The 24,869-nt window shown below is 46.4% G+C and overlaps 1 protein-coding gene across 2 annotated transcripts in view; it reads right to left on the bottom strand.

Annotated features, from left to right (window-relative positions):
* The window catches only part of idua (alpha-L-iduronidase), a 538,596-nt gene that overhangs the window by 453,391 nt on the left and 60,336 nt on the right, over positions 1-24,869 (bottom strand). For both annotated transcript variants that reach the window (XM_070871632.1, XM_070871633.1), the window contains exon 2: positions 14,536-14,676. In XM_070871632.1, the coding sequence (XP_070727733.1) occupies positions 14,536-14,676 (141 nt within the window). The remainder of the gene's footprint in view (positions 1-14,535; positions 14,677-24,869) is intronic.

Raw genomic sequence — 24,869 nt, 5'->3', positions numbered from 1 at the left:
CGGACCGGGGTCAAACAGGGCTGCGTCATCGCCCCAACCCTCTTCTCAATCTTCCTCGCCGCCATGCTCCACCTCACAGTCAACAAGCTCCCCGCTGGAATGAAACTAAACTACAGAACCAGTGGGAATCTGTTCAACCTTCGCTGTCTCCAGGCCAGGTCCAAGACCACCCCAACCTCTGTCGTTGAGCTACAGTACGCGGACGCCGCCTGTGTCTGTGCACATACAAAGGCCGAACTTCAAGACATAGTCGACGTATTTACTGAGGCGTACGAAAGCATGGGCCTTACGCTAAACATCCATAAACAAAAGTCTTCCACCAGCCTGTCCTCACCACACAGCACTGCCCCCCAGTCATCAAATCCACGGCGCGGCCCTGGACAACGTGGACCATTTCCCATACCTCGGGAGCTTCTTATCAACAAGAGCAGACATTGACGATGAGATTCAACACCGCCTCCAGTGCGCCAGTGCAGCCTTCGGCCGCCTGAGGAAAAGAGTGTTTGAAGATCAGGCCCTCAAAACTGCCACCAAGCTCATGGTCTACAGGACTGTAGTAATACCCGCCCTCCTGTATGGCTCAGCGACATGGGCCATGTAAAGTAGACACCTCAAGTCGCTGGAGAAATACCACCAACGATGCCTCCGCAAGATCCTACAAATCCCCTGGGAGGATAGACACACCAACATTAGCGTCCTCGACCAGGCCAACATCTCAGCATTGAAGCACAGACCACACTTGATCAGCTCCGCTGGGCAGGCCACATCGTTCGCATGCCAGACACGAGACTCCCAAATCAAGTGCTCTACTCGGAACTCCTTCACGGCAAACAAGCCAAAGCTGGGCAGAGGAAACGTGATAGGAACACCCTCAAAGCCTCCCTGATAAAGTGCAACATCCCCACTGACACCTGGGATTCCCTGGCCAAAGATCACCCTAAGTGGAGGAAGTGCATCCGGGAGGGTGCTGAGCACCTCGAGTCTCATCGCCGAGAGCATGCAGAAACCAAGCGCAGGCAGCGGAAAGAGCGTGCAGCAAACCAGTCCCACCCACCCTTTCTCTCAACGACTATCTGTCCCACCGGTGACAGGGACTGTGGCTCTCGTATTGGACTGTTCACTCACCTAAGGACTCATTTTAAAAGTGGAAGCAAGTCTTCCTTGATTCCGAGGGACTGCCAATGATGATAATGAGGAGGAGAAAAGAAAATAGTATGTTAGCTTTTGTTACAAAGTGATTAGAGTATAAGAGTAAAGAAGTCTTACTACATTTGTACAGGGCATTGGTGAGATCACACCTGGAGTTCTGTGTACAGCTCTGGCCCCCTTAAGGAAAGACATATTTGCCTTAGAGGGAGTGTAACAAAGATTTACTAGACTGGTTCCTGGGATGAGGGCTATGAGGAGAGATTGAGTAGACTAGGCCTATATTCTCTAGAATTTAGAAGAATGAGAGGTGATCTAATTGAAACATATACAATACTTAAGGAGCTTGACAGGGTTAATGCTGAGAAAATGTTTCTCTTGACTAGAGAATTTAGAACACAGCCTCACAGACTCAGAATAAGGGGTCGGCCATTTAGAACTCAGATGAGGAGAAATTTCTTAACTCAAAGGGTTGTGAATCTTTGGAATTCTCTACCAAGAGAGCTATTGATGCTCAGTCGTTGAGCATATTCAAATTTTTGGGAACTAAGGGGATATGGGGTAGTGCGGGAAGGTGGAGTTGAGGCCAATGAAGTACATTTACATAAGAACATAAGAAATAGGAGCAGGAGTAGGCCATTTGGCCTGTCGAGCCTGCTCCACCATTCAATAAGATCATGGCTGATCCGATCATGGACTCAGCTCCACTTCCCTGCCTGCTCCCCATAATCCTTTACTCCCTTATCGCTCAAAAATCTGTCTATCTCCGCCTTAAATCTATTCGATGACCCAGCCTCCACAGCTCTTTGGGGCAGAGAATTCCATAGATTTACAACCCTCATAGAAGAAATTCCTCCTCAAGTCAGTTTTAAATGGGCGGCCCCTTATTCTGAGACTATGTCCCCTAGTTTTAGATGCCCCTATGAGTGGAAATATCCTTTCTGCATTCACCTTGGAGAGCCCCCTCATTATCTTATAAGTTTCAATAAGATCACCTCTCATTCTTCTGAACTCCAATGTATATAGGCCCAACCTACTCAACCTATCCTCATAAATCAAACCCCTCATCTCCGGAATCAACCTAGTGAACCTTCTCTGAACAGCCTCCAATACAAGTATATCCTTCCTTAAATAGGAAGAGCAAAACTATATGCAGTACTCCAGGTGTGGCCTCACCAATACCCTGTACAGTCTTGAGCAGGGACTTCTCTGATTTTATACTCTATCCCCCTTGCAATAAACGCCAACATTTGCCTTCTTGATTACTTGCTGTACCTGCATACTAACTTTTTGTGTTTCATGCACAAGGACCCCCAGGTCTCTCTGTGCTGCAGCACTTTGCAATTTTTCTCCATTTAAATTATAATTTGCTTTTCTATTATTTCTGCCAAAGTGGACAACCTCACATTTTCCCACACTATACTCCATCTCCCAAATTTTTGCCCACTCCCTTTGCAGATTTTTTGTGTCCTCCTCACAATTTGCTTTCCCACCCATCATTGTATCATGAGCAAACTTGGCTACATTACACTCGGTCCCTTCATCCAAGTTATTAATATAGATTGTAAATAGTTGAGGACCCAGCACCGATCCCTGCGGCACCCCACTAGTCACTGTTTGCCAACTGGAAAATGACCCATTTATCCCGACTCTCTGTTTTCTGTTAGTTAGCCAATCTTCTATTTTTGCTAATATATTACCCCCAACCCCGTGAGCTTTTATCTTGTGCAGTAACCTCCTATGTGGCACCTTATAGAATGCCTTCTGGAAACCCAAATACACCACATCCACTGGTTCCCCCTTATCCACCCTGCTCGTTACATCCTCAAAGTATTACAACAGATTTCCCTTTCATAAAACCATGTTGACTCTGCTTAATTGAATCATGCTTTTCCAAATGTCCTGCTGCTGCTTCCTTAATAATGGACTCCAGCACTTTCCCAACGACAGATGTTAGGCTAACTGGTCTATAGTTTCCTGCTTTTTGTCTGCCTCCTTTTTTAAATAGAGGCGTTACATTTGCGGTTTTCCAATCCGCTGGGACCGTCCCAGAATCCAGGGAATTACAACCAATGCATCCACTATCTCTGCTGCCACTTCTCTTAAGACCCTAGGATGTAAGCATCAGGTCCAGGGGACTTGTCCGCCTTTAGTCCCATTATTGTACCTAGTACTACTTCATTAGAGATAGTAATTGTATTAAGTCCCTCCCTCCCTATAGCCACAATTGGGATGTTTTAAGTGTCTTCTACCATGAAGACTGATACAAAATATTTGTTCAATGTCTCTGCCATTTCCGTTTTCCATTATTAAGTCCCCTGTCTCATCCTCCAGGGCACCAACATTTACTTTAGCCACTCTTTTCCTTTTTATGTACCTGTAGAAACTCTTACTATCTGTTTTTATATTTCATGCTAGTTTACTTTCATAATCCATCTTCCCTCTTTTAATCATATTTTTAGTCGTTCTCTGCTGGCCTTAAAAATTTCCCAATCCTCTGGCCTCCCACTAGTCTTGGCCACATTGTATGCCTTTGTTTTCAATTTGATACCCTCCCTTATTTTCTTAGTTAGTTCAGATGGTTATCCCTTCTCTTACAGACTTTCCTTCTCATTGGGATATATTTTTTTGTTGCGAGTTATGAAATATCTCCTTAAATGTCTGCCACAGCTCATCAACCGTCCCATACTTTAGTCTATTTTCCCAGTCTACTTTAGCCAACTCTGCCCTCGTACCTTTTTAGTCTCCTTTATTTAAGCTTAGGACACTGGTTTGAGAACCAACTTTCTCTCTCCCCAACTGAATTTGAAATTCAACCATATTATGGTCACTTATTTCTCGAGGACCTTTTACTATGAGATCATTTATTAATCCTGCCTTATTACACAGTACTAGATCTAAGATAGCCTGCTCCCTGGTTGGTTCTGTAACGTACTGTTCAAGGAAAATATCCCGGATACACACTCTGAACTCCTCCTCAAGGCTACCCTGGCCAATTTGCTTTGTCCAGTCAATATGAAGGTTAAAATTACCCATGATTATTGCCGTTCCTTTTTTACAAGCCTCCATTATTTCTTTATTTATACTCCATCCAACCGTGTAGCTACTGTTAGGGGGCCTATAGACTACGCCCACCAGCAACTTTTTCCCTTTATTATTCCTTATCTCCACCCAAACTGATTCAACATCTTGATCCTTTGAGCCAATATTGTTTCTCACTAACGCACTGATTCCATCCTTTATTAACAATGCTACCCCATCTTATCGAAACGTATAAGATTATGAGGGGGCTTGACAGGGTGGATGCAGAGAGGATGTTTCCACTGATAGGGGAGACTAAAACTAGGGGGCATAATCTTAGAATAAGGGGCCGCCCATTTAAAACTGAGATGAGGAGAAATTTCTTCTCACAGAGAGTTGTAAATCTGTGGAATTCGCTGCCTCAGAGAGCTGTGGAAGCTGGGACATTGAATAAATTTAAGACAGAAATAGACGGTTTCTTAAACGATAAGGGGATAAGCGGTTATGGGGAGCGGGCAGGGAAGTGGAGCGGAGTCCGTGATTAGATCAACCATGATCTTATTGAATAGCGGAGCAGGCTCAAGGGGCCACATGGCCTATTCCTGCTCCTATTTCTTATGTTCTTATTAACAGTCCTGTAGCCAGAAAGGACTGGAAAATGATGGTCAGAGCCTCTGCTATTTCCTCTTTTGCTTCTCTTAACAGCCTGGGATACATTTCATCCAAGCCTGGGGATTTATCCACTTTCGAAGCTGCTAAGCCCCTTAATACTTCCTCTCATCAAATATTTCACACTCCCCCTCCCTCATTGCAAAGTCTGCATCACCCCTCTCTTTTGTGAAAACAGATACAAAGTATTCGTTCAGAACCATAAACACGTCTTTTGCCTCCACACACAGATTACCCTCATGGTCTTTAATAGACCCATCTTTTTCTCTAGTTATCCTCTTGGTCTTAATATATTTATAAAACATATTTGGGTTTTCCCTGATTTTACTTGCCAACATTCTTTCATAATCTCTCTTTACTTTCCTGATATATTTTTCAATTGCACCCCTGCACTTCTTATACTCCTCTAGAGTCTCTGCAGTATTGAGTTCTTGGAATCTGTCATAAGCTTCCCTTTTTTTCATTATCTTACCCTGTATCCTTGACATCCAGGGGGTTCTAGATTTGTTATCCCCACCCTTTTCTAAAAAATGGAACATACTTGCTCTGTACCCTCAGGATCACCTCCTTGAATGCCTCCCACTGCTCTGGGACACTGATTTACCATTAAGTAGCCGTTTCCAGTCCACCTTGGCCAAATTCCAATGGCATTTGCCAACTGTAAGGGATTTCCTTCCATCAATATGCAGCTGGTGTGCAACTACAAAAAAAGGTTCCTGCAGTTCTACGCTAGATTCCCTGGGATGTGCATTGATGCTTTCATACTGCGGCAGTCTAACATCCTCGGCCTGTTCAGAACTGGAACCAGTCTTAAAGGGTGGCTACGAGGTGACAAAAGATACGGCTTAAAACTGGCTGATGACACCTCTGAGGACCCCACTGATGAACACCAGAAGCATTACAATGCAAGTGTGTCATGGAGCAAGCCATTGGCATGCTCCAGTTGTGCTTTAAGTGTCTGGACAAGTCTGGAGGCACACCAGCAAGAATCGCTAGGACAATCATGGCGTGTTGCGTTCTGCACAACAAAGCACAGCAACGAAGACTAGAATTGCAGGAGGAACAAGCCAAACAGCACTCCTCATCGGATGAGGATTTCAATGGCAAGGGGAAGGAATAAAAACAGAAAATGCTACCTCCAGCGTGATCCCACCACCAAACACATCTTCCCCTCCCTTCCCCTTGCAGCATTCGCTCCCTCCATGACTACTCCTCCATCACCCCAACATCAGCTCCCCTTCCCACGGCACCTTCCCGTGCAAGCATAGGAGATGCAACACTTGCCCTTTTACCTCCTCCCTTTCTACCTTCCTGGGCCCCAAACACTCCTTCCAAGTGAAACAACTTGTACTTCTTGCAATTTAATATACTGTATTCACTGCTCACAATGTGGTCTCCTCTACACTGGGGAGACCAAACGTAGATTGGGTGACAGCTTTGCGGAACACCTCCGTTCAGTCCGCAAGCGTGACCCCGAGCTTCCAGTCGCCTGTCACTTTAATTCTCATTTCCACTCCCACTCTGACATCTCTGTCCTCGCCCTCTTACATTGTTCCAATGAAGCTCAACGCAAGCTCAAGGAACAGCAACTCATCTTTTTATTAGGCACTTTACAGCCTTCCGGACTCAACATTGGGTTCAACAATTTCAGACCTCTGCCTCTATTTTTTCGGATGGCAGCTATTGCTAATTTTGTTATACCCCTCCCCCATTTACACCTCTTCTAGACCTATCTTCTGTTTCTTTACTTGTCCCATTACCATCTGTGTTTGCTTTGTACTATCATATAATGTCATTTAATTACTCCTGTCTTCCACCATATCACAGACCTTCCCTTTTGTACTTGCCTACCCTCCCCCCCTTCACCTTCCCCTGTACTTGCTTAAAATCTGTTACATCGCTAACTTTTTCCACTTCTGAGGAAAGGTCATCGACCTGAACTATTGGGCCCAAGTTTCGGTTGTCCTGCAGAACGGCGCACCTCCAAGAGGCCCACCTATTTTCTGGAACATAAAGTGCGCCTATTACTAACCTCGCTAATCTCCGATATTTTTCGGGCCCTTTCCAAGTCGGCGCGGCGCAGCAGGAGCTGCTGGGGGCGGGGCAAAGACGTTGCGACGAAGAACTGCCGGCAGGGGGGGCGGGGCTAGGGTCCAGCGTCATTTTTAGTGCTGGCAGCCTTGCGCATGTGCGCTGGAGCGTGCGCGCATGTGCAGTGGCACAGAATCTTTGGCAATCGACCATCTTTAAAGGTACATGCAGAGAGTGATTTTTGGTTTTGTGGAGCTGTGCAAAGGCTTCTGACTGATTTTTTGTGCCTGAAGGAGTGCTTTTAGCAGTACTGTGGAAGAAATCACCTGCTGGAATCAGTGAGTGCTGTTTGTTGCTGCTAAACTTCCAGAACATGCAAAATAAGGACTGTGTGTTTTGAAAAATCAGTGTCAATTCAATACAGCAATGGAACAACGTCCACCAAGAACGAAGAATTTCTTGCATGAGGAAGTGGAGACACAAGTGAATGTCATTGAGCAGAGATGGCAGGAGCTGGATACCAGCAACAGAAGTCGCACAAAAGTGCTAACCAAAGAAATGAAGAAACGCTGGAACCAAGTTGCAGAAGATTACTGCGCAGTGGTGCATACCAGGAGATCTGGAAGCCAGTATTAAAAAGAAATACACGACCTTGGTCACGTAGTTAGTGTAAATATTTTCATTTTTCAATGGAATCTAAATTGTACATATGACCATCTGTATATGTCCCACCCTGCAGAAAGACGCACTCTGTAAAAAGTTATATTTTAATCTTTGTGGAAGAAATTGGCCCACAACAAAAGGGAAAGAGGACAGGAGGAGGCGTGCCAAATCTGCATCCTTGGAACAGAGGGTCGCTGTTTTGATGAGTCGTACCTGGAGAAAAACAATCAGTACAGCACAAACTGGGCCCACACACGAGGGAGAGCGTAAGTCCTGAAAATGCATCGTGGCCCTTCAAATCAACCTGCTGCCTGGCCTGCTATGTGTGAGAGTATTCATGCCACCCATCCTTCCCCCTCCTGTGCTGCTAACCATTTGACTGTTCTGATATATTTTGCAGAAGGTGATGCCAATCTTGAAGATCCTGAAGATCCAGAAGAAGAACCAGATGCGGACGATCCAGACCAAGGGTGGCTGCAGGTGTCGACTGAAATGTCTTCAGGGGAGACCTTAGAACTTAATATTTATGAGCACATATCAACAGACATCAGTGTTTCAAACCCTTGCATAGGTTCTGGTTTCACCTTCCATGGTTTCACAGATTCAGACGTTGCGGGTCCCAATGGTGCTGCTGGTGAATACAGCAGTTTACACCCATTGCCCCACCGTCCCAGTCTGCGCCTCCCACTTCCATAGGTTCTGGTTTCACCTTCCATAGTTTCACAGATTCCGACGTTGCGGGTCCCAGTGGTGCTGCTGGTGAATACAGCAGTTTACACCCACCGCCCACTCGAGTGGTGCTGGATGCAAGACCCAGGGGCCCCACCATCCCAGCCTGCGTCTCCCACTGGAATGGTGCCGCGAGGCAGACCCAAGCAGAGGAGGAGATTGGAGACACGCTCTCCTGAGATGCAGCGTACAACAGATGCGGCTCAGGTTGTGGCATTGGGTGTGGAGAGCAATGACCTTACCCGATCACTCGATGAAGAGGGAACGGTACTGACGGGAGAAATAGCAGTAATGACACGGGAAATGAGGAAGGGAATGTCAGAGGGAGTGCAAATGATGGCACAGGCCATCAGGGAGGGGATGCAAGTGACGGCACAGGCCCTCATGGAGGTAGCTGTTGCCATAAGGGCACATAGCCCAGCCAATCAAATTACGCCCCCATGAAGAAGTGAACATTTACCGAGATGTGGATGAGAGATGGTTGTAGCCTTTCTTTGCTCTTCTTTGTTCTTGTTCTTGATGTAACTGTAGTAACTTTTTTCAAATTGAAATTGTTTTGTAAGTTTTGTAACTTTACAACTTATAAGTGATCTTAAAGAGTCATATTAAAGTAAAGTTTGATACAACAAATATTTTATTACACTAACGTGAACTTTTCAATAAAATATTTTTACATTAAAACTGAATCATGTTCCATTAACACAACACAACGTAGGAACAACTCCAAAAAATAAACATGTCCATGCGCAACAGTTGTCACTGAGCCCTCAGGCATCAGTAATTAAAGCGTTCACAGATGAGCTGCTGGCACAGGGCTCGAGCAATCATTAAAGGAGCACGATGGACCGCCCTCCTCCGATCTCGTGCTCCGGCATCAGGCACTTGCATGCTTTCCTGATCGTTGTCATCATCCTCATCCTGCTCTTCCAAATTACTATCATCAGGCACTGGACCCTCATGTGGGTCTTCTGGTTCCACTACCAGCTCCTGCTGCCTCATGATGGCCCAAGTTATGCAGCATGCAGCACACAACAGTGAACTGACCGACAATCTCAGGATAGTATTGCAAATGGCCTCCGGAATGGTCCAGGCTATTTCAAGATGCCAATGGTCCTCTCTATGATGCTGCGCGGCGCAATGTGTGACATGTTGTATTGATGTTACGTGTAGGGGCGTCATGAGCCAGGTGGCGAGGCCGTACTCTTTGTCTCCTAGTAGCCAGCTCTGCCCTTCTAGCTGCTGCTGAAACATGTCAGATATAATGCTGTCACGTAGGATAAACGCATCATGGGTACTGACATGATGCGTTGCTTGTCGTCACACATGAGCTGCACATTAATGGAGTGGAAACCTTTTCTATTCCTGTACTGCTCCTCCACAGGTGCTCACAAGGCAATGTGGGTACAATCAATGCAGCCCCGTACCTTTGGGAAGCCAGCAATCCTGGAGAAGCCCACAGCCCTGTCATGCATTGCTTGGCCGGTCATTCGGAACTTGATGAAGTCATTCCTCCACGCACACAGTGCAGCCGTGACTTGCTAAAAGCAGGCATGTATTGCACATTGAGAGATGGTGCACACATCTCCAGTTGTAGCTTGAAACGATCCCGAGGCAAAGATGGAAAGTGCAGCTGTAACCTTCACTTCAACAGACAAGGGAGTCGGCATTCTGCTTCTCAGCTGTAAATCTGCTCTCAGCATATCACAGATGGTAAAAACAGAGAGGCAGACTATTATCTGAATGGTGACAGATTAGGAAAAGGGGAGGTGCAACAAGACCTGGTTGTCATGGTACATCAGTCATTGAAGGTTGGCATGCAGGTACAGCAGGCGGTTAAGAAAACAAATGGCATGTTGGCCTTCATAGCGAGGGGATTTGAGTACAGGGGCAGGGAGGTGTTGCTACAATTGTACAGGGCCTTGGTGAGGCCACATCTGGAGTATTGTGTACAGTTTTGGTCTCCTAACTTGAGGAAGGACATTCTTGCTATTGAGGGAGTGCAGCGAAGGTTCACCAGACTGATTTCCGGGATGGCGGGACTGACATATCAAGAAAGACTGGATCAACTGGGCTTGTATTCACTGGAGTTCAGAAGAATGAGAGGGGATCTCATAGGAACGTTTAAAATTCTGACGGGTTTAGACAGGTTAGATGCAGGAAGAATGTTCCCAATGTTGGGGAAGTCCAGAACCAGGGGTCACAGTCTAAGGATAAGGGACTGAGATGAGGAGAAACTTCTTCACCCAGAGAGTGGTGAACCTGTGGAATTCCCTGCCGCAGAGAGTTGTTGACGACAGTTCATTGGATATATTCAAGAGGGAGTTACATATGGCCCTTATGGCTAGGGGGATCAAGGGTTATGGAGAGAAAGCAAGAAAGGGGTACTGAGCCATGATCTTATTGAATGGTGGTGCAGGCTCGAAGGGCCGAATGGCCTACTCCTGTACTTATTTTCTGTGTTTCTTTGTTTCTATTTCAACGACAACTTCTCTGCGGAAACGCAGCCTTTTGACACAATCAGCCTTGCTCATGTCCAGGTATGAACGCCTAGCTCGATATTGCCGATGTGGCTGCCCATCAGCCTACGGGCTGTGACGTTCCTGGTGCGGTGAGCTCTAATCAATTCTCTCCTCTGCAGCGAATTGATGGAGAACCATTGCATAATCCATGGTGTTGATAATGCAGCACCCATACTTGAAGTACAGATTAAACTTTCAAACTTGCTAGCTGGCTGGCTCTCCCTCCCTCCCCGGTGCTTTGCATGCCTCCAATATCCCCTGGCCGAACGGCCGAAATCTCGCGGCTCGGTGTCTGCTGCCGGGCTCTGTTGACGTCGCTCTCCCTCGCCGGTGATTCTCACGCTGACCCTATCCCCTGGCCGAACGGCCAAAATCTCGCGGCTCGGTGTCTGCTGCCGGGCTCTGTTGACGTCGCTCTCCCTCGCCGGTGATTCTCACGTCGACCCTATCACCTGGCCGAACGGCCAAAATCTCGCGGCTCGGTGTCTGCTGCCGGGCTCTGTTGACGTCGCTCTCCCTCGCCGGTGATTCTCACGCTGACCCTATCCCCTGGCCGAACGGCCAAAATCTCGCGGCTCGGTGTCTGCTGCCGGGCTCTGTTGACGTCGCTCTCCCTCGCCGGTGATTCTCACGTCGACCCTATCACCTGGCCGAACGGCCAAAATCTCGCAGCTCAGTGCCTGCTGCCGGGCTCTGCTGACGTCGCTCTCGCTCGCCGGTGATTCTCACGCTGACCCTATCCCTTGGCCAAACGGCGGAATTCTCACAGCCGGTGCCTGCTGCCACTGTTTCAGAGAGGTAGGAAAATTTAATTTATTTTTTAATTGATTTATTTATCATTTATTATTCATGATGGCTCTTTATTGGTAAAAGTGAAGTGTTTAATGCTTGTAAAATCCCCTAACTTTCCTCCCCCCCCACTATCTCTCGCTCCCTGCGCCTAATTCCTGAAATGTCGGCAAGGTTTTTATGAGCGTACAAAAATCTACACTTACTCCATTCTAAGTTAGTTTGGAGTAAGTTTTTGCTGCCTAAACTTTCAAAACAGGCGTAAGTGGCTGGTAACACGCCCTTTTGAAAAAAAAACTGTTCTCAAACAAAACTATTCTAACTCACTCGAATTGGAGCAAACTAAATGCCGAGAATTGCAATTTCTAAGATACTTCATACTAAACTAGTTGCTCCAAAAAAATAGGAGCAACTCGAGCCAAAATTTGAGCCCTTAAACTCTGTTTCGCTCTCCACAGATGCTGCCTGACCTGCTGAGTATTTCCTGCATTTTCTGTTTTTATTTTGCTTTTGCAAGGATTAGGTCCCCAGTGCCAGATCACCTGATTATATTGCTGCTCGAAATGCAAGGGATCCTCATATAGTGCTACGGTTCAGTTAATCACTCACAATGGACCAAAGTAACTATCACATCCCCCGCCTGCTACCACCATTTCCACTGCCCCCCCAAACCGCACTTAAACAATCAACCTGAAACCATCCATCCACTCATTGCACAAGCACCAATTGGTCTCTGTCAATTCCATGACTTCACATTCAACACCAAACAAATGAAAAGCAGAGTTGGCATTCGACATGCAAGAATGCGGAACATGGGAAAGTGATGCAAAGTAATTAATGCAACAAATTTTTGAAAACACCCTGTGCATACCCTCGTTGAACTAGCACTTCAACGTGATGCAATGCCTGTGGCCTCATCAGAGGTAGTGGCAGTCTGCCCGGATCCCTGCTCTGACTTTTTAGATGCTGACGATTGACGACCTGTGGGTGTTGGACCTGTGCACCTGTGCAAGGGCAGACTGAGCCAGTGGGACAGGAGATAGCATGTCGAGTACTGGATCAGCGGGAGGCAATGGGTGAGACATGCAAAGCTTTGTGAGGAGTTTGCACTTTCGTCTCTCCATTCACCATCACCCCGCTCTTAGGCCAGTGGCACATCACTACTACCTCTCTGCGACAGAACAGCCTAAAGAAGATCAGTGATGCCTTGGAAGCCCACATCTAATCTATATGTCATCCTGTGTAAAGCGGTCAACATGCTGCCGTTCAAAATTTGCAGGGCCTACAGGGACTCAAGTTCCAGAGAGGAGACCACTCTCTCAATGGAAGACATCTTCGAAAGGGCTTGTGACATCACTTCACATATGTTTTGAGTTGAACTCCTCCATCCCCATGGACATTGTGTTAGTGTGCTTGGCAGGACAGCCAGTATCGTGAACAGTGCCGCCCTCTATCATTCTCTTTTTCATTGATAGCCCCAGTCCACCTCCCACTGGGTTCAGCATCTCTGTCCAGCTGGACAGAGCTTGGAGAGGTCTGCACCCTCTGACACGGATTCTCCACAGCTGTGCCTACCACCACTCTCTGCTTGTACTCACTTGTGAACTGTGATTCACCTGGTGAGATCCCATCTAACTTTCCAAGAGGATCCACTGAAGTGCGCATACCTACACTGGTGCCAGGTACACATGTATTCTGTGCTGATGCAACATTAGCAGGAATGAACTCCTGAGGAATCCTTGTCAACAAAGGCTGTTATTGTTCGTGTAATGACGCTGGAGGAGAGAAGAGACGGATACGATTTAGTCATGGGAATGTGCAAATGTTGAAATGTATATGATTAAGGTGATCATATTTCATTAGGTGCTGAATTCACGTCAAAATGACTTAGTTTTATAGAAGATGTGGGTCTGAGAGATGAATCCTGTCACCCTGCAGCAATGAACGACAAGTCTCAGCATCTCCAATGTTCAGTGAGGCTGATATGCCACTAATTTCCAAAGCCTCCTGTTCCACATTGGTCAGTTCAATGATTTATGGGTGTCTGTCTCCGGTCCTCTCCTCCTCCCTTGTACTTTGAGCTTTCTTCTCCTGCAAGGGTTGGACGACAGAACAACAGGTGCTGCTGAAACTTAAGTGGGTGTGAGGAGTGATATGAATGGCTTGACAGGACAGAGTGAGAAGGAATGCACTGCAGGATGTAGGTGAATCTGCAACTTTACTCACCTTTCCTGATCTGGTTAGGTCATTAAAAGGCTTCCTGCACTGGATCCAAGTCCTCATAATTAGACTCCTGCTGCTGACCTCTTGGCCACCTCCAGCCACGCCTTCTTCATGGTGGCAGCAGGTTTATTTTTCCCATTGCTAGGAAAGCTCACCCTTACTGTACCCAGAGTACATCCGGGGGAACCTTGTTGAATCTGGGTGTAGCCTTTGCCTGCTTTGCTTCCTTTTTTCTCCTTCTACTTAACTAAACACTAAACAGAAACACAAACCTTCAAACCATCTCCACCAGTGCATCTGTGAACTAGGCCTTTAAATAGTTGAAGTGAAATCGTAATATGCCGGTCTGCATCACGCCCACTCACATGCAGTGGAGATGCTAAACTTCACAGTAAAATAATAAATGAGGAAATGTTGAAATCCATGTTGAAATCAGACATTCCCACACATCCCACGATATTGCACGTTTGTCATCTGCTATCACCCCCTCCCTGGCTCCAATACAATCTCTGCGTTAATATCAAGTTCATTACATATTCAATTAATTCTTAATAATAAACCACCACAGACTAATTCTGATAAAAAAAACAATGACTCCTTATGGGGAAGTAGCCTATACAAGGGTATGGTTTATAATCCAGGATTAATGGTTGAATAGAACTGCAGATACAAGTAAAGCCCACTGAAGCATTTCAGACAAATTTTTATATATAGTTCCACAAACAACATGATCCTGCAGACTTACCGGATTGTGACTAGCTCTAATAGCCAATGAATTCGAATTTGTTCGATGCCACTATGAGGTACCGAGGCAATGTATGCAAGGTTCAGTTGTTGGTCTTTGCTTAGATCGAACACATCTGCTTTGTTGTGTGGCAGAGGAGGACTGTGAAGGATATGTAAAAGGAAATGAACAAAAATAAGTGAAATTCGACAACAGAAACTGTTAATAAAAAATGTAAATGGTAAACCCTGATCAAAAATTAATTGTGACCATAACAAAACAGACACAATTTGAATTACATGCAAGACTAAAATAATAAGCAAAATATTCTTAAGTAGGAATAGAATAGAATTAGAGGTCACAAAGAAAGCCTGAACCAATTTGATTATTGATCAAACTTATCAAATACAATAGGCAGTGTCCAGTCAAAAAAAGAATATCCAAGGTGAGGTCATGAGGATTCTCAGAACCACAAGAAACAATCGGGTACTGCATTCAGTTTTTGTCACCACATCTAAGAAAGGTTATATGGCCTTGGTGAGACATTGAAGTGTATAAAATTATGAGGGGCCTAGATATAGTGGATAGAAAGGGCCTATTTCCCTTAGCAGAGGGATCAACAACCAGGGGGCATAAATTTGAAGTAATTTGAGGTTTAGAGGGGATTTGAGGGGAAGTTTCTTCACCTAGAGGGTTGTGGTGGTCTCGAACTCACTGCCTGAAAGGGTGATAGAGGCAGAAACCCTCACCACATTTAAAAAGTACTTGGATGTGCACCTGAAGTGCCGTAACCTGAAGAATTACGGACCTAGAGCTGGAAAGTGGGATTAGGCTGGATAGCCTCTTGTTGGCCTGCATGGACACGATGGGCCAAAATGGCCTCCTTCTGTGCTGTAAACTTCTATGATTCTATGATGCAGTGCAGATTCACTAGAATCATATCTGTGCTATAACGGTTAACTTATGAAGACAGGTTGCATAGACAAAGCTTGTTAGAAGTATAGAAAATAAGGGGTGTTCTAATTGAAGTGTTTAAGATGATTAAAGGAATTAATAGGGTAGACAGAGAGAAACTACTATCTCTGGTGGGGGCGTCCAAAACAAGGGGGCCTAATCTTAAAATTAGAGCTAGGAAATTCAAGGTGATGTCAGGAAGCATTTCTTAACATAAACTATAATGGAAATTGGGAATTCTCTCTCTCAAAAAGCTGTTGAGGCGAGGTCAATTGACAATTTCAAAACTGAGAGATAGATTTTTGTTACGTATGAAGGGTTATGGAACCAAGGCGGGTAGATGGAGTTAAGATACAGATCAGCCATGATTTAATTGAATAACGGAACAGGCTCAAGGGTATAAATGGCCTACTCCTGTTCCTATGTTCCAATAATGTAATGGTCAGCCAAAGCCCAAATCAAGCACCCAAGAATTTTAGGAAAAGTTATTAAAAATAAAATATGCTATAAACCTACCTGAAAAACCGTAAGCATTAACAGTATTTACGGTAGGATGAGACACTGATATTTGTTGTAAATGGTAAAAAAAACAACTAGATTCAAAGTGAAAGAAAAAGGACTATTCTGAAATATAATACAGAACCCTCTAATTTCAGAACTAAAAACTTCTATTCTGCTTAGCCATAAGAATCGCACTAAGTGTAAAAGCTGCTCTGCGATATTCTAGAGCTGCAGGGGCTCCTCTTCATTTATTTCGAGTGAATTTCTTGGCACGAACTACATTTGTGCAAATGACTAAAATTCGCAAAGTGTAACTTTTGTTTCTAGCTGCTAGATATAACCTCAATAGCTGAGGTGAGAGTAGGGCAGTGATCACAAAATCATATTGCTGGTTTGAATGGGAAGGCTAAGCACCCATTCCATCAAATCCAGAAAGACTGTTGGCCCGTGCCACAGGTGCAGCAGGCAAAAACTTCCTCACCAATCAAATATGGTCCACCATCCCTCAAATGAAGGGGAAGTCACATTTGTTCTTCAGTCTTACAGCCTTCAGGTTCCTATACCAAATCCCAGGGATTACTGTGACCAGTGACTGGAGCATGTATGCTCAAACACTTGGATGTGGTATCACATAGATGAGCTGTTACTAACTAAGGGCCGGATTTGAGACAGGTTTGCAACCGGGTTTTCACCACGATTTGACCCTCTGCGACGAAAATCCGGTCGCAAAGCCCGGGCGGGATCCTCGGGTACCTGTTTGCGGCGGCACTTCTAAGTACCGCCAGGGAGAGGTGCGCGACATGCAACGACATCAATTGCATTTGTGATCAACTTTCGGCACTCTCCTGACCCGTACGCCACGCCCAGAATAGCGACAGATCAAACATATCGGTGCAGCCCTGCCAGCAGTGCTAAGTACAAAAACCTGCAAAAAAGGTGAGTTACATTTTTTTTTTGCAGCAATTAAATAGTTGAGGGTCTTGTAAATGTTTTTGGAATTTTTTTTCCCCCTCCCAAGGCCTCTCTCACAATGCAAACGCCCCCAGACTAAAGTTGACAAAACTCACGTTTTACACCGCGAATGCTTGTACAACGCCTCCCTTACCAAACATAAAGGCCGAAAGTTCAGCCTAAAAATGGTAGCGCGGCGAAAATGGTAAGTTTTACGTATCGCTACCATTTGCGCCAAAAAACCCCGAAAGCTGAAAATCCGGATCATAGTTCCCCAAGTTATTTAGATGGGGTGCTTTAGTATAACAAAATGAAAGGTTTATAAGTAAAGCAATAATGTGATTAATTGTGCATTATTCCAATAGCATGTTCAGCTAATTAACATTTACCCATCTTCTCGTCCTGACCCACATGCCAGCTGACATTGTCAATGAATCCCCTTCCTCATGGAATTTCCCCATCCCTTTTAAAACATCTGTCATCACTGGCCTCTTAAAAAAACCTACCCTCAACCTCTCCGTCTTTGCAAACTTCCACCCCAATTTCAACCTCCCTTTCTTCACCAAAATCCTGGAATGAGTTATCGCCTCTCAAATCCATGTTCAACTTTCCCACATTTCCACTTTTGAATTACGCCAATCAAGTTTCCCCCCATGACGTTGTATTGAAATGGCCATAAACCAAAGTCAACCTCTCTGCAACTTTTGACACAGTTGACCGTGCCATCCTCCTCCAATGCCTCTCCTCAGTGGGACTTTAGTTCCACTCTAAGCTATCTAATTATAGCTAGTGCATCTCCAGTAATAGCTTCGCTTCCTGCCCCCCGCTTTTCCCTGCGGAGTCCTTCAAAGATCTATCAATGAGGGTTTCAGTGCTGGGAGGACAATTGTTTTCTGCTCAGTTGACGAAGGGAAAATGCAATGTGGAGTTGGGATCGAATTGTGCAATGAGAAAGGATTCATTAATAGCTTTGTAGAAAAGGGGTCTTTAGGGAAGAGCGACCATAATATGATAGAATTTTATATAGAGTTTGAAAGTCATTTAGTTAAATCCAAAACTAGGGTCTTAAATCTAAACAAAGAAAACTAAGTAGATGAGGGGAGAGTTGGTTTAGGTAGATTGGGAAACTACATTAAAAGGTATGACGGTCATCATCATCATCATCATAGGCATAAGCAAAACAGACATGCTTCCACTCTTAAAATAAGTCCTTAGGTGGCCGAACAATCCAATACAAGAGCCCTGTCACAGGCAGGACAGATAGTCATTGAGGGTAAGGGAGGGTGGGACAGATTTGCCGCACGCTCTTTCTGCTGCTTGCGCTTGATGCTTGAGATGCTCAGTGCCCTCCCAGATGCACTTCCTCCACTTAGGGCGGTCTTTGGCCAGGGACTCCCAGGTGTCGGTGGAGATGTTGCACTTTATCAGGGAGGCTTTGAGGGTATCCTTGTAATGTTTCCTCTGCCCACCTTTGGCTCATTTGCCGTGAAGGAGTTCCGAGTAGAGCGCTTGCCTTGGGATGCGGACAATGTGGCCTGCCCAGTGGAGCTGATCAAGTATGGTCACTGCTTCAATGCTGGGGATGTTGGCCTGGTCGAGGGTCCTAATGTTGGTGCGTCTGTCCTCCCAGGAGATTTGTAGGATCTTGCGGAGACATCGTTGGTGGTATTTCTCCAGCAATTTGGTGTCTACTGTACATGGTCCATGTCGCTGAGCCATACAGGAGGGCGGGTATTACTACAGCCCTGTAGATCATGAGCTTGGTGGCAGATTTGAGGGCCTGGTCTTCGAACACTCTTTTCCTCAGGCGACCGAAGGCTGCACTGGAGCACTGGAGGCAGTTTTGAATCTCGTCATCAATGTCTGCTCTTGTTGATAAGAGGCTCTCGAGGTATGTGAAATGGTCCACATTATCCAGGGCCGCGCCGTGGATCTTGATGATTGCGGGGCAGTGCTGTGCGGCGAGGACGGGCTGGTGGAGGACCTTTGTCTTACGGTTGTTTAGCATAAGACCCATGCTTTCATATGCCTCAGTAAATACGCCGACTATGTCCTGGAGTTCAGCCTCTGTATGGGCCCAAGTTTCCACATGATTCGCGCCTGATTTTTAGGAGCAACTGGTGGAGAACGGACTATTTTAGAAATCGCAATTCTCCACATTTTTTTTCTGCAGTTCTAGTCAGGTAGAACAGTTCTAGTTTAGAACAGAATTTTTTCTTCAAAAGGGGGCGTGTCCGGCCACTGACGCCTGATTTGAAAGTTTCCACAGTGAAAATGTACTCCAAACTAAAGTAGAATGGAGCAAGTGAAGATTTTTGTAGAACTGAAAAAACCTGTTCTACACATTAAAAAATCAGGCGCAGGTTACAAATTAGGCGTCCAGAACGAGGTGGGGGGGGGGGGGGGGGGGGAGGGAACTCATTAAATTCGACAATAAATTCTTATTTATACTTCTACAAATATTATACAAATAAATCCAACCTGAATAAACATTTATAAGCCAAGAAAAGATTAAATAAACCATCTTCCTACCTGTGTGAAAGTGCTTCAGCCAGGGAGAATTCTGCAGCCGTTCGTGCCGCTGAGCGGGAGGGGGAGCGAGAGAGAGAGAGAGAGAGAGAGAGAGAGAGAGAGAGAGAGAGAGAGAGAGAGAGAGAGAGGAGGGAGGGAGAGAGAGGGGAGGGAGGGAGAGAGAGGGGAGGGAGGGAGAGAGAGGGGAGGGAGGGAGAGAGAGGGGAGGAGGGAGGGAGGGAGGGAGGGAGGGAGGGAGGGAGGGAGGGAGGGAGGGAGGGAGGGAGAGGGGTGGGAGGGAGAGAGAGAGAGAGAGCGCGGGGTAGCGGGTGTCGGGTCGGGGCGGGGGGGGGAGCGGGTGTCGGGTCTGGTCGGCGGGGGGGGGGGGGGGGTGGGGGGGGAGCGGGTGTCGGGTCGGGTCTGGTCGGCGGGGTGGGGGGGGGGGGAGCGGGTGTCGGGTCGGGTCTGGTCGGCGGGGGGGGGGGGGGGGGAGCGGGTGTCGGGTCTTGTCGGGGGCGGAGAGCAGGAGCTGGCCGTGGGAGGAGCCTATTCACGCAGCCCCAGTGAGGCCATTGGGCCAGGGCTAGGGGCTGCGTGCTTCAGGCCCCTCCCACACAGTTCGACGTCTGGAGCTACTGCATTTGCGTGCCGACTGTAGCGCATGTGCAGAGGTCCCGGCACTGTTTTCAGCGCCGGGACCTGGCTCCGCCCCCCCCACAGCTCGTGCTGGCTGCGCCGAGGGCCAGAGGACCTACAGGTAGGTGGAGAATACCGAGGATTTTTTTAGGCGCGAAAAACGGGCGCCCAGCTCGGAGGGGCGCCCGTTTTTTTTCTTGTGGAAACTTGGGCCCTATGTATGCAGACGCAGGCGTCGTCCGCTTACTGTAGCTCGACGACAGAGGTTGGGGTGGTCTTGGACCTGGCCTGGAGATGGGAAGGTTGAACAGGTTCCCACTGGTTTTGTAGTTTAGTTCCACTCCAGCAGAGAGCTTGCTGACTGAGGTAGAGCATGGCAGCGAGGAAGATTAAGAGGGTTGGGGCGACGACGCAGCCCATTTTTACCCCGGTCCGGATGTGGATTGGGTCTGTAATGGATCCGTTGGTAAGGATCACGGCCTGCATGTCGTCGTGGAGCAGGCGGGGGATGATGACATACTTTTGGGGCATCCGAAACAGAGGAGGACGCTCCATAGACCCTCGCGTTTGACAATATCAAAGGCCTTTGTAAGGTCGAAGGCGGCCATGTATAAGAGCTGCCATTGTTCCCTGCATTTTTCCTGCAGCTGTCGCGCTGCAAAAATCATGTCCGTTGTGCCCCGTAGGTGACAGAATCCGCACTGCGACTCCGGGAGGAGCTCCTTGACCACAGGGAGAAGACGATTGAGGAGGACTCTAGCAACGACTTTCCCAGTGGCTGATAGCAGGGCGATTCCTCTGTAGTTGCCGCAATCGGATTTGTCCCCTTTTTAAAAAATGGTCACGATCACTTCATCTCTGAGATCTCCCGGCATGCTCTCCTCCCTCCAGACGAGAAAGATGAGGTCATGTATTCGCGCCAACAGTGCGTCTCCGCCATACTTTAGTGCCTCAGCAGGGATTCCATCCACTCCTGTAGCCTTATTGTTATTAAGCTGTTTTATGGCTTTTTCCAACTCTTGCAGTGTTGGGGTCTCACTGAGGTGGTGGCGGGTTGCATGCTGCGGGATAGAGTCGAGAACACTCGAGTCAAAGGCAGAGTCTCGATTGAGGAGATCTTCGAAGTGCTCCTTCCAGCGGGCCCTGACTGCCTCGGTGTCCTTGATGAGTGTTTCCCTGTTCTTGGCCAGCAGTGGGGTGGGTTTGGGAGTTTGGACCGTAGGTGGCCTTGACTGTGATGAAGAATCCTCGCACATCATGGCTGTCGGCCAGCTGCTGTATCTTCTGTGCTTTCTCCATCCACCACCTGTTCTTTAGGTCCCGGGTTTTTTGTTGGACCTCAGCCTTGAGCCGTCTGTAATGCTGCTTTGCTGCTACCAAGTTGGGTTGTTGCTTAAGGCTCAGAAATGCGCTGCGCTTGCGATCTATTAGCTCTTGGATTTCCTGATCATTCTCATCAAACCAGTCCTGGTGTTTCCTGGTTGAGTGACCGAGCGTCTCTTCACAGGCACTGGTTATGGAGGCCTGGAGGGCAGATCAAGTGCTGTGGGCATTTTGCGTCTCAGGGTCATCAAGGCACGCCAGGTTAGCTGTGAGGTGCTGATTGTATAGGGCTTTCTTAGCTGGGTCTTTAAGTGCCCCGGCATTGACTTTTTTGAGGCACTGCTTCTGCTGCCCCCTCTTCTTTGGGGCTATGTTAATGTCGATGATGGATTGGATTAGGCGGTGGTCCGTCCAGCAGTCGTCAGCTCCTGTCATGGCACGGGTGATGCGCACATCCTTGCGATCCCTGGCTTTGTATGACAGTAAGACAAGCAATGGCTAGCATTTGAAGAATTAATACATAATTTACAAAAAAAACATATTCCTTTAAGGCACAAAAACCCCACAGGAAAAGTGGTCCTACTGTGGCTAACAAGAGAAGTTAAAGATAGTATTAGCTCAAAGGAATAGGCTTATAATGTTGCCATAAAGAGCATAAGCCTGAGGATTGGGAGGATTTTAGAATTCAGCAAAGGAAGACCAAGAAATTGATAAAGAAATGGAAAATAGATTATTAGAGTAAACTAGCAAGAGACATAAAAAAAGCTTCTATGGTTATGTAAAAAGGAAAAGATCAGTGAAAGTAAATGTGGATCCCTTGCAAGCTGAGACAGGAGAAATTATAATGGGGAATAAGGAAATGGCAGAGAAATTAAACAAATACTTTGTGTCTGTTTTCACGGAAGAAAGCACAAAACACCTCCCGGAAATAGTGGAGAACCAAGGTTCTAGCGAAAATGAGAAACTGAAAGAATTTAGTATTAGTATAAAAATAGTACTGGAGAAATTAATGGGACTTAAAGGCAATAAATCCCCTGGACGTAATGGCCTACATCCTAAAGTTTTGAAAGAGGTGACAATAGAGATAGAGATTGGTTGTCATCTTCCAAATTTCCATAGCTTCTAAAACGGTTCTCGCGGATTGGAAGATAGTTAATGTAACCCCTCTAGTTAAAAGAGGGAGAGAAAATGGGGATTTACAGACCAGTTAGCCTGACATTAGTTGTAGGGAAAATGCTAGAATCTATTATTCAGGATAATAGGGCACTTAGAAAATAATAATAGGATTGGGCAAAATCAACATGGATTTATGAAAGGGAAATCATGTTTGACAAATCGGTTAGAATTTTTTGAGGTTGTAACTCGTGGAATAGATAAGGGGGAACCAGTAGATGTGCTGTATTTGAATTTTCAGAAGGCATTCGATAAGGTGACACACAAGACGTTATTAAACAAAATTAGGGCTCATGGAATTGAGGGTAATGTACTAGTGTGGATTGAGGATTGGTTAACAGACAGAAAACAGAGAGTAGCAATAAACGGGTCATTTTCCAGTTCACATGCCTTAAAGGAATGTATCTTTTTTTGTAAATTATGTATTAATTCTTTAAATGCTAGCTATTGCTTTGTCTACCGTCATGTAGTTTCCCAATCTACCTTAACCAATTCTCCCCTCATACCCAAGTAGTTTGCTTTGTTTAGATTTCTAAAGACCCTAGTTTCGGATTTAATTAAATGACTTTGAAACTCAATATAATGGGGTGCCTTAAGGATCTGTGCTTGGGCCCCAGCTATTCACAATCTATATCAATGATTTGGATGAGGGGACCAAATGTAATATATCTAAGTTTGCTGATGATACAAAGCTAGGTGGCAATGTAAGTTGTGAGAAGGATGCAAAGAGGCTTTAAGGAGATATAGACAAGCTAAGTGAATGGGCAAGAACATAGCAAATGGAATGTAGGGCTCAATTTTGGCCAGGAGTTGCTCAGTTTTTTTTTGAGTAACTTGGTTTTTCTGTTGTAACTTAAAAATCCCCATTTTCCCCAATCAATTTGCACCAGTGTAACTGAGTTAGTTAAGATTTTTTTTAATTTCGTTTTTTTTCCTCAAAAGGGGGCATTACCAGCCACTTACGCCAGTTCTGCCCATTTAGGCAACTTTGGCCAGCTAATAGTTATTTCAAATCTACTTAGGCCAGCGTTTGTGGCCATTTCAGAAAACCCTTGCGGAGGGTTAAAGAAATTGGCACATTGGAGGCCATTCGGCCTGGGATAGGGTCGGGAAGCGGAGAGGACCTGCCTGCACCAAAACCACCAAGCCTTACAGACCACCAAACCTTGCAAACAAAAAGTACTAAGAATTCAAGAAGAAATAAAAAATTGAAGTAAGTCCTATCTGCATCTTCAAACTTGGCGGGAAGGCAGCGGGCCAGCTGGTGCGGGAGACCACTCGGCCTGGTCTAGGGGCGGGAGCGATTCAACTGGCCGGCATCGGGTCCCACAGAGCGGCTGCAGCAAGCACACGGAGAGGCTGGGGCAAGGAACAATTCAACTGGCCGGCATCGGGTTCCACAGAGCGGCTGCAGCAAGCACACGGAGAGGCTGGGGCAAGGAACAATTCAACTGGCCGGCATCGGGTTCCACAGAGCGGCTGCAGCAAGCACACGGAGAGGCTGGAGGCGAGGACTGCGCATGTGACAGTCCACTGCGCATGTGCAGATGTCCCGGCAGTTTTCGGCACAGAACACTGGCTCCACCCCCGACTCAACTGGCCACGCTGTGTGACTACAGGGAAGAGGCCGGATAGCGGCCAAAGTGGGAAGGAAATTTTTCAGCGCACTTCGGAACGGAGGTAAGTGCAACGAAAAATGGGCTGGGCCAAAATTGAGGCCATAATGTGGAAAAATGCCAAGTTATCCACTTTGGTCGGAAAAATAGAAAAGCAAAGTATTTTTTAAATGGTGAGAGATTGGGAAATGTTGGTGTTCAGAGGGACCTGGGTACCCTTGTACATGCCTCACTGAAAGTTAACATACAGTTACAGCAAGCAATTAAGAAGGCAAATGGTATGTTGGCCTTTATTACAAGAGGATTTGAGTATAGAAACATAGAAACTAGGCGCAGGAGCAGGCCATTCAAGCCTGCACCACCATTCAATAAGATCATGGCTGATCATTCAACCTCAGTACCCCTCTTTCCTGCTTTCTCTCCATACCCCTTGATCCCTTTGGCCGTAAGGGTCATATCTAATTCCCTTTGAATATATCTATGAACTGGCCTCAACAACTTTCTGCAGCAGAGAATTCCACAGGTTAACCACTCTCTGAGTGAAGAAGTTTCTCCTCATCTCGGTCCTAAATGGCTTACCCCTTATTTTTAGACTGTGACTCTTGGTTCTGGAACGGGAACATTCTTCCTGCCTCTATCATGTCCAATCCAGTCAGAATTTTGCATGTTTCTATGAGATCCCCTCTCAAT

Source organism: Pristiophorus japonicus, chromosome 2 (genome assembly GCF_044704955.1).
Source record: "Pristiophorus japonicus isolate sPriJap1 chromosome 2, sPriJap1.hap1, whole genome shotgun sequence".
NCBI classification, from domain to species: Eukaryota; Metazoa; Chordata; class Chondrichthyes; family Pristiophoridae; genus Pristiophorus; species Pristiophorus japonicus.
Note: the sequence above shows the minus strand (reverse complement) of the source record. Positions and strands in the feature narration are given on the sequence as shown.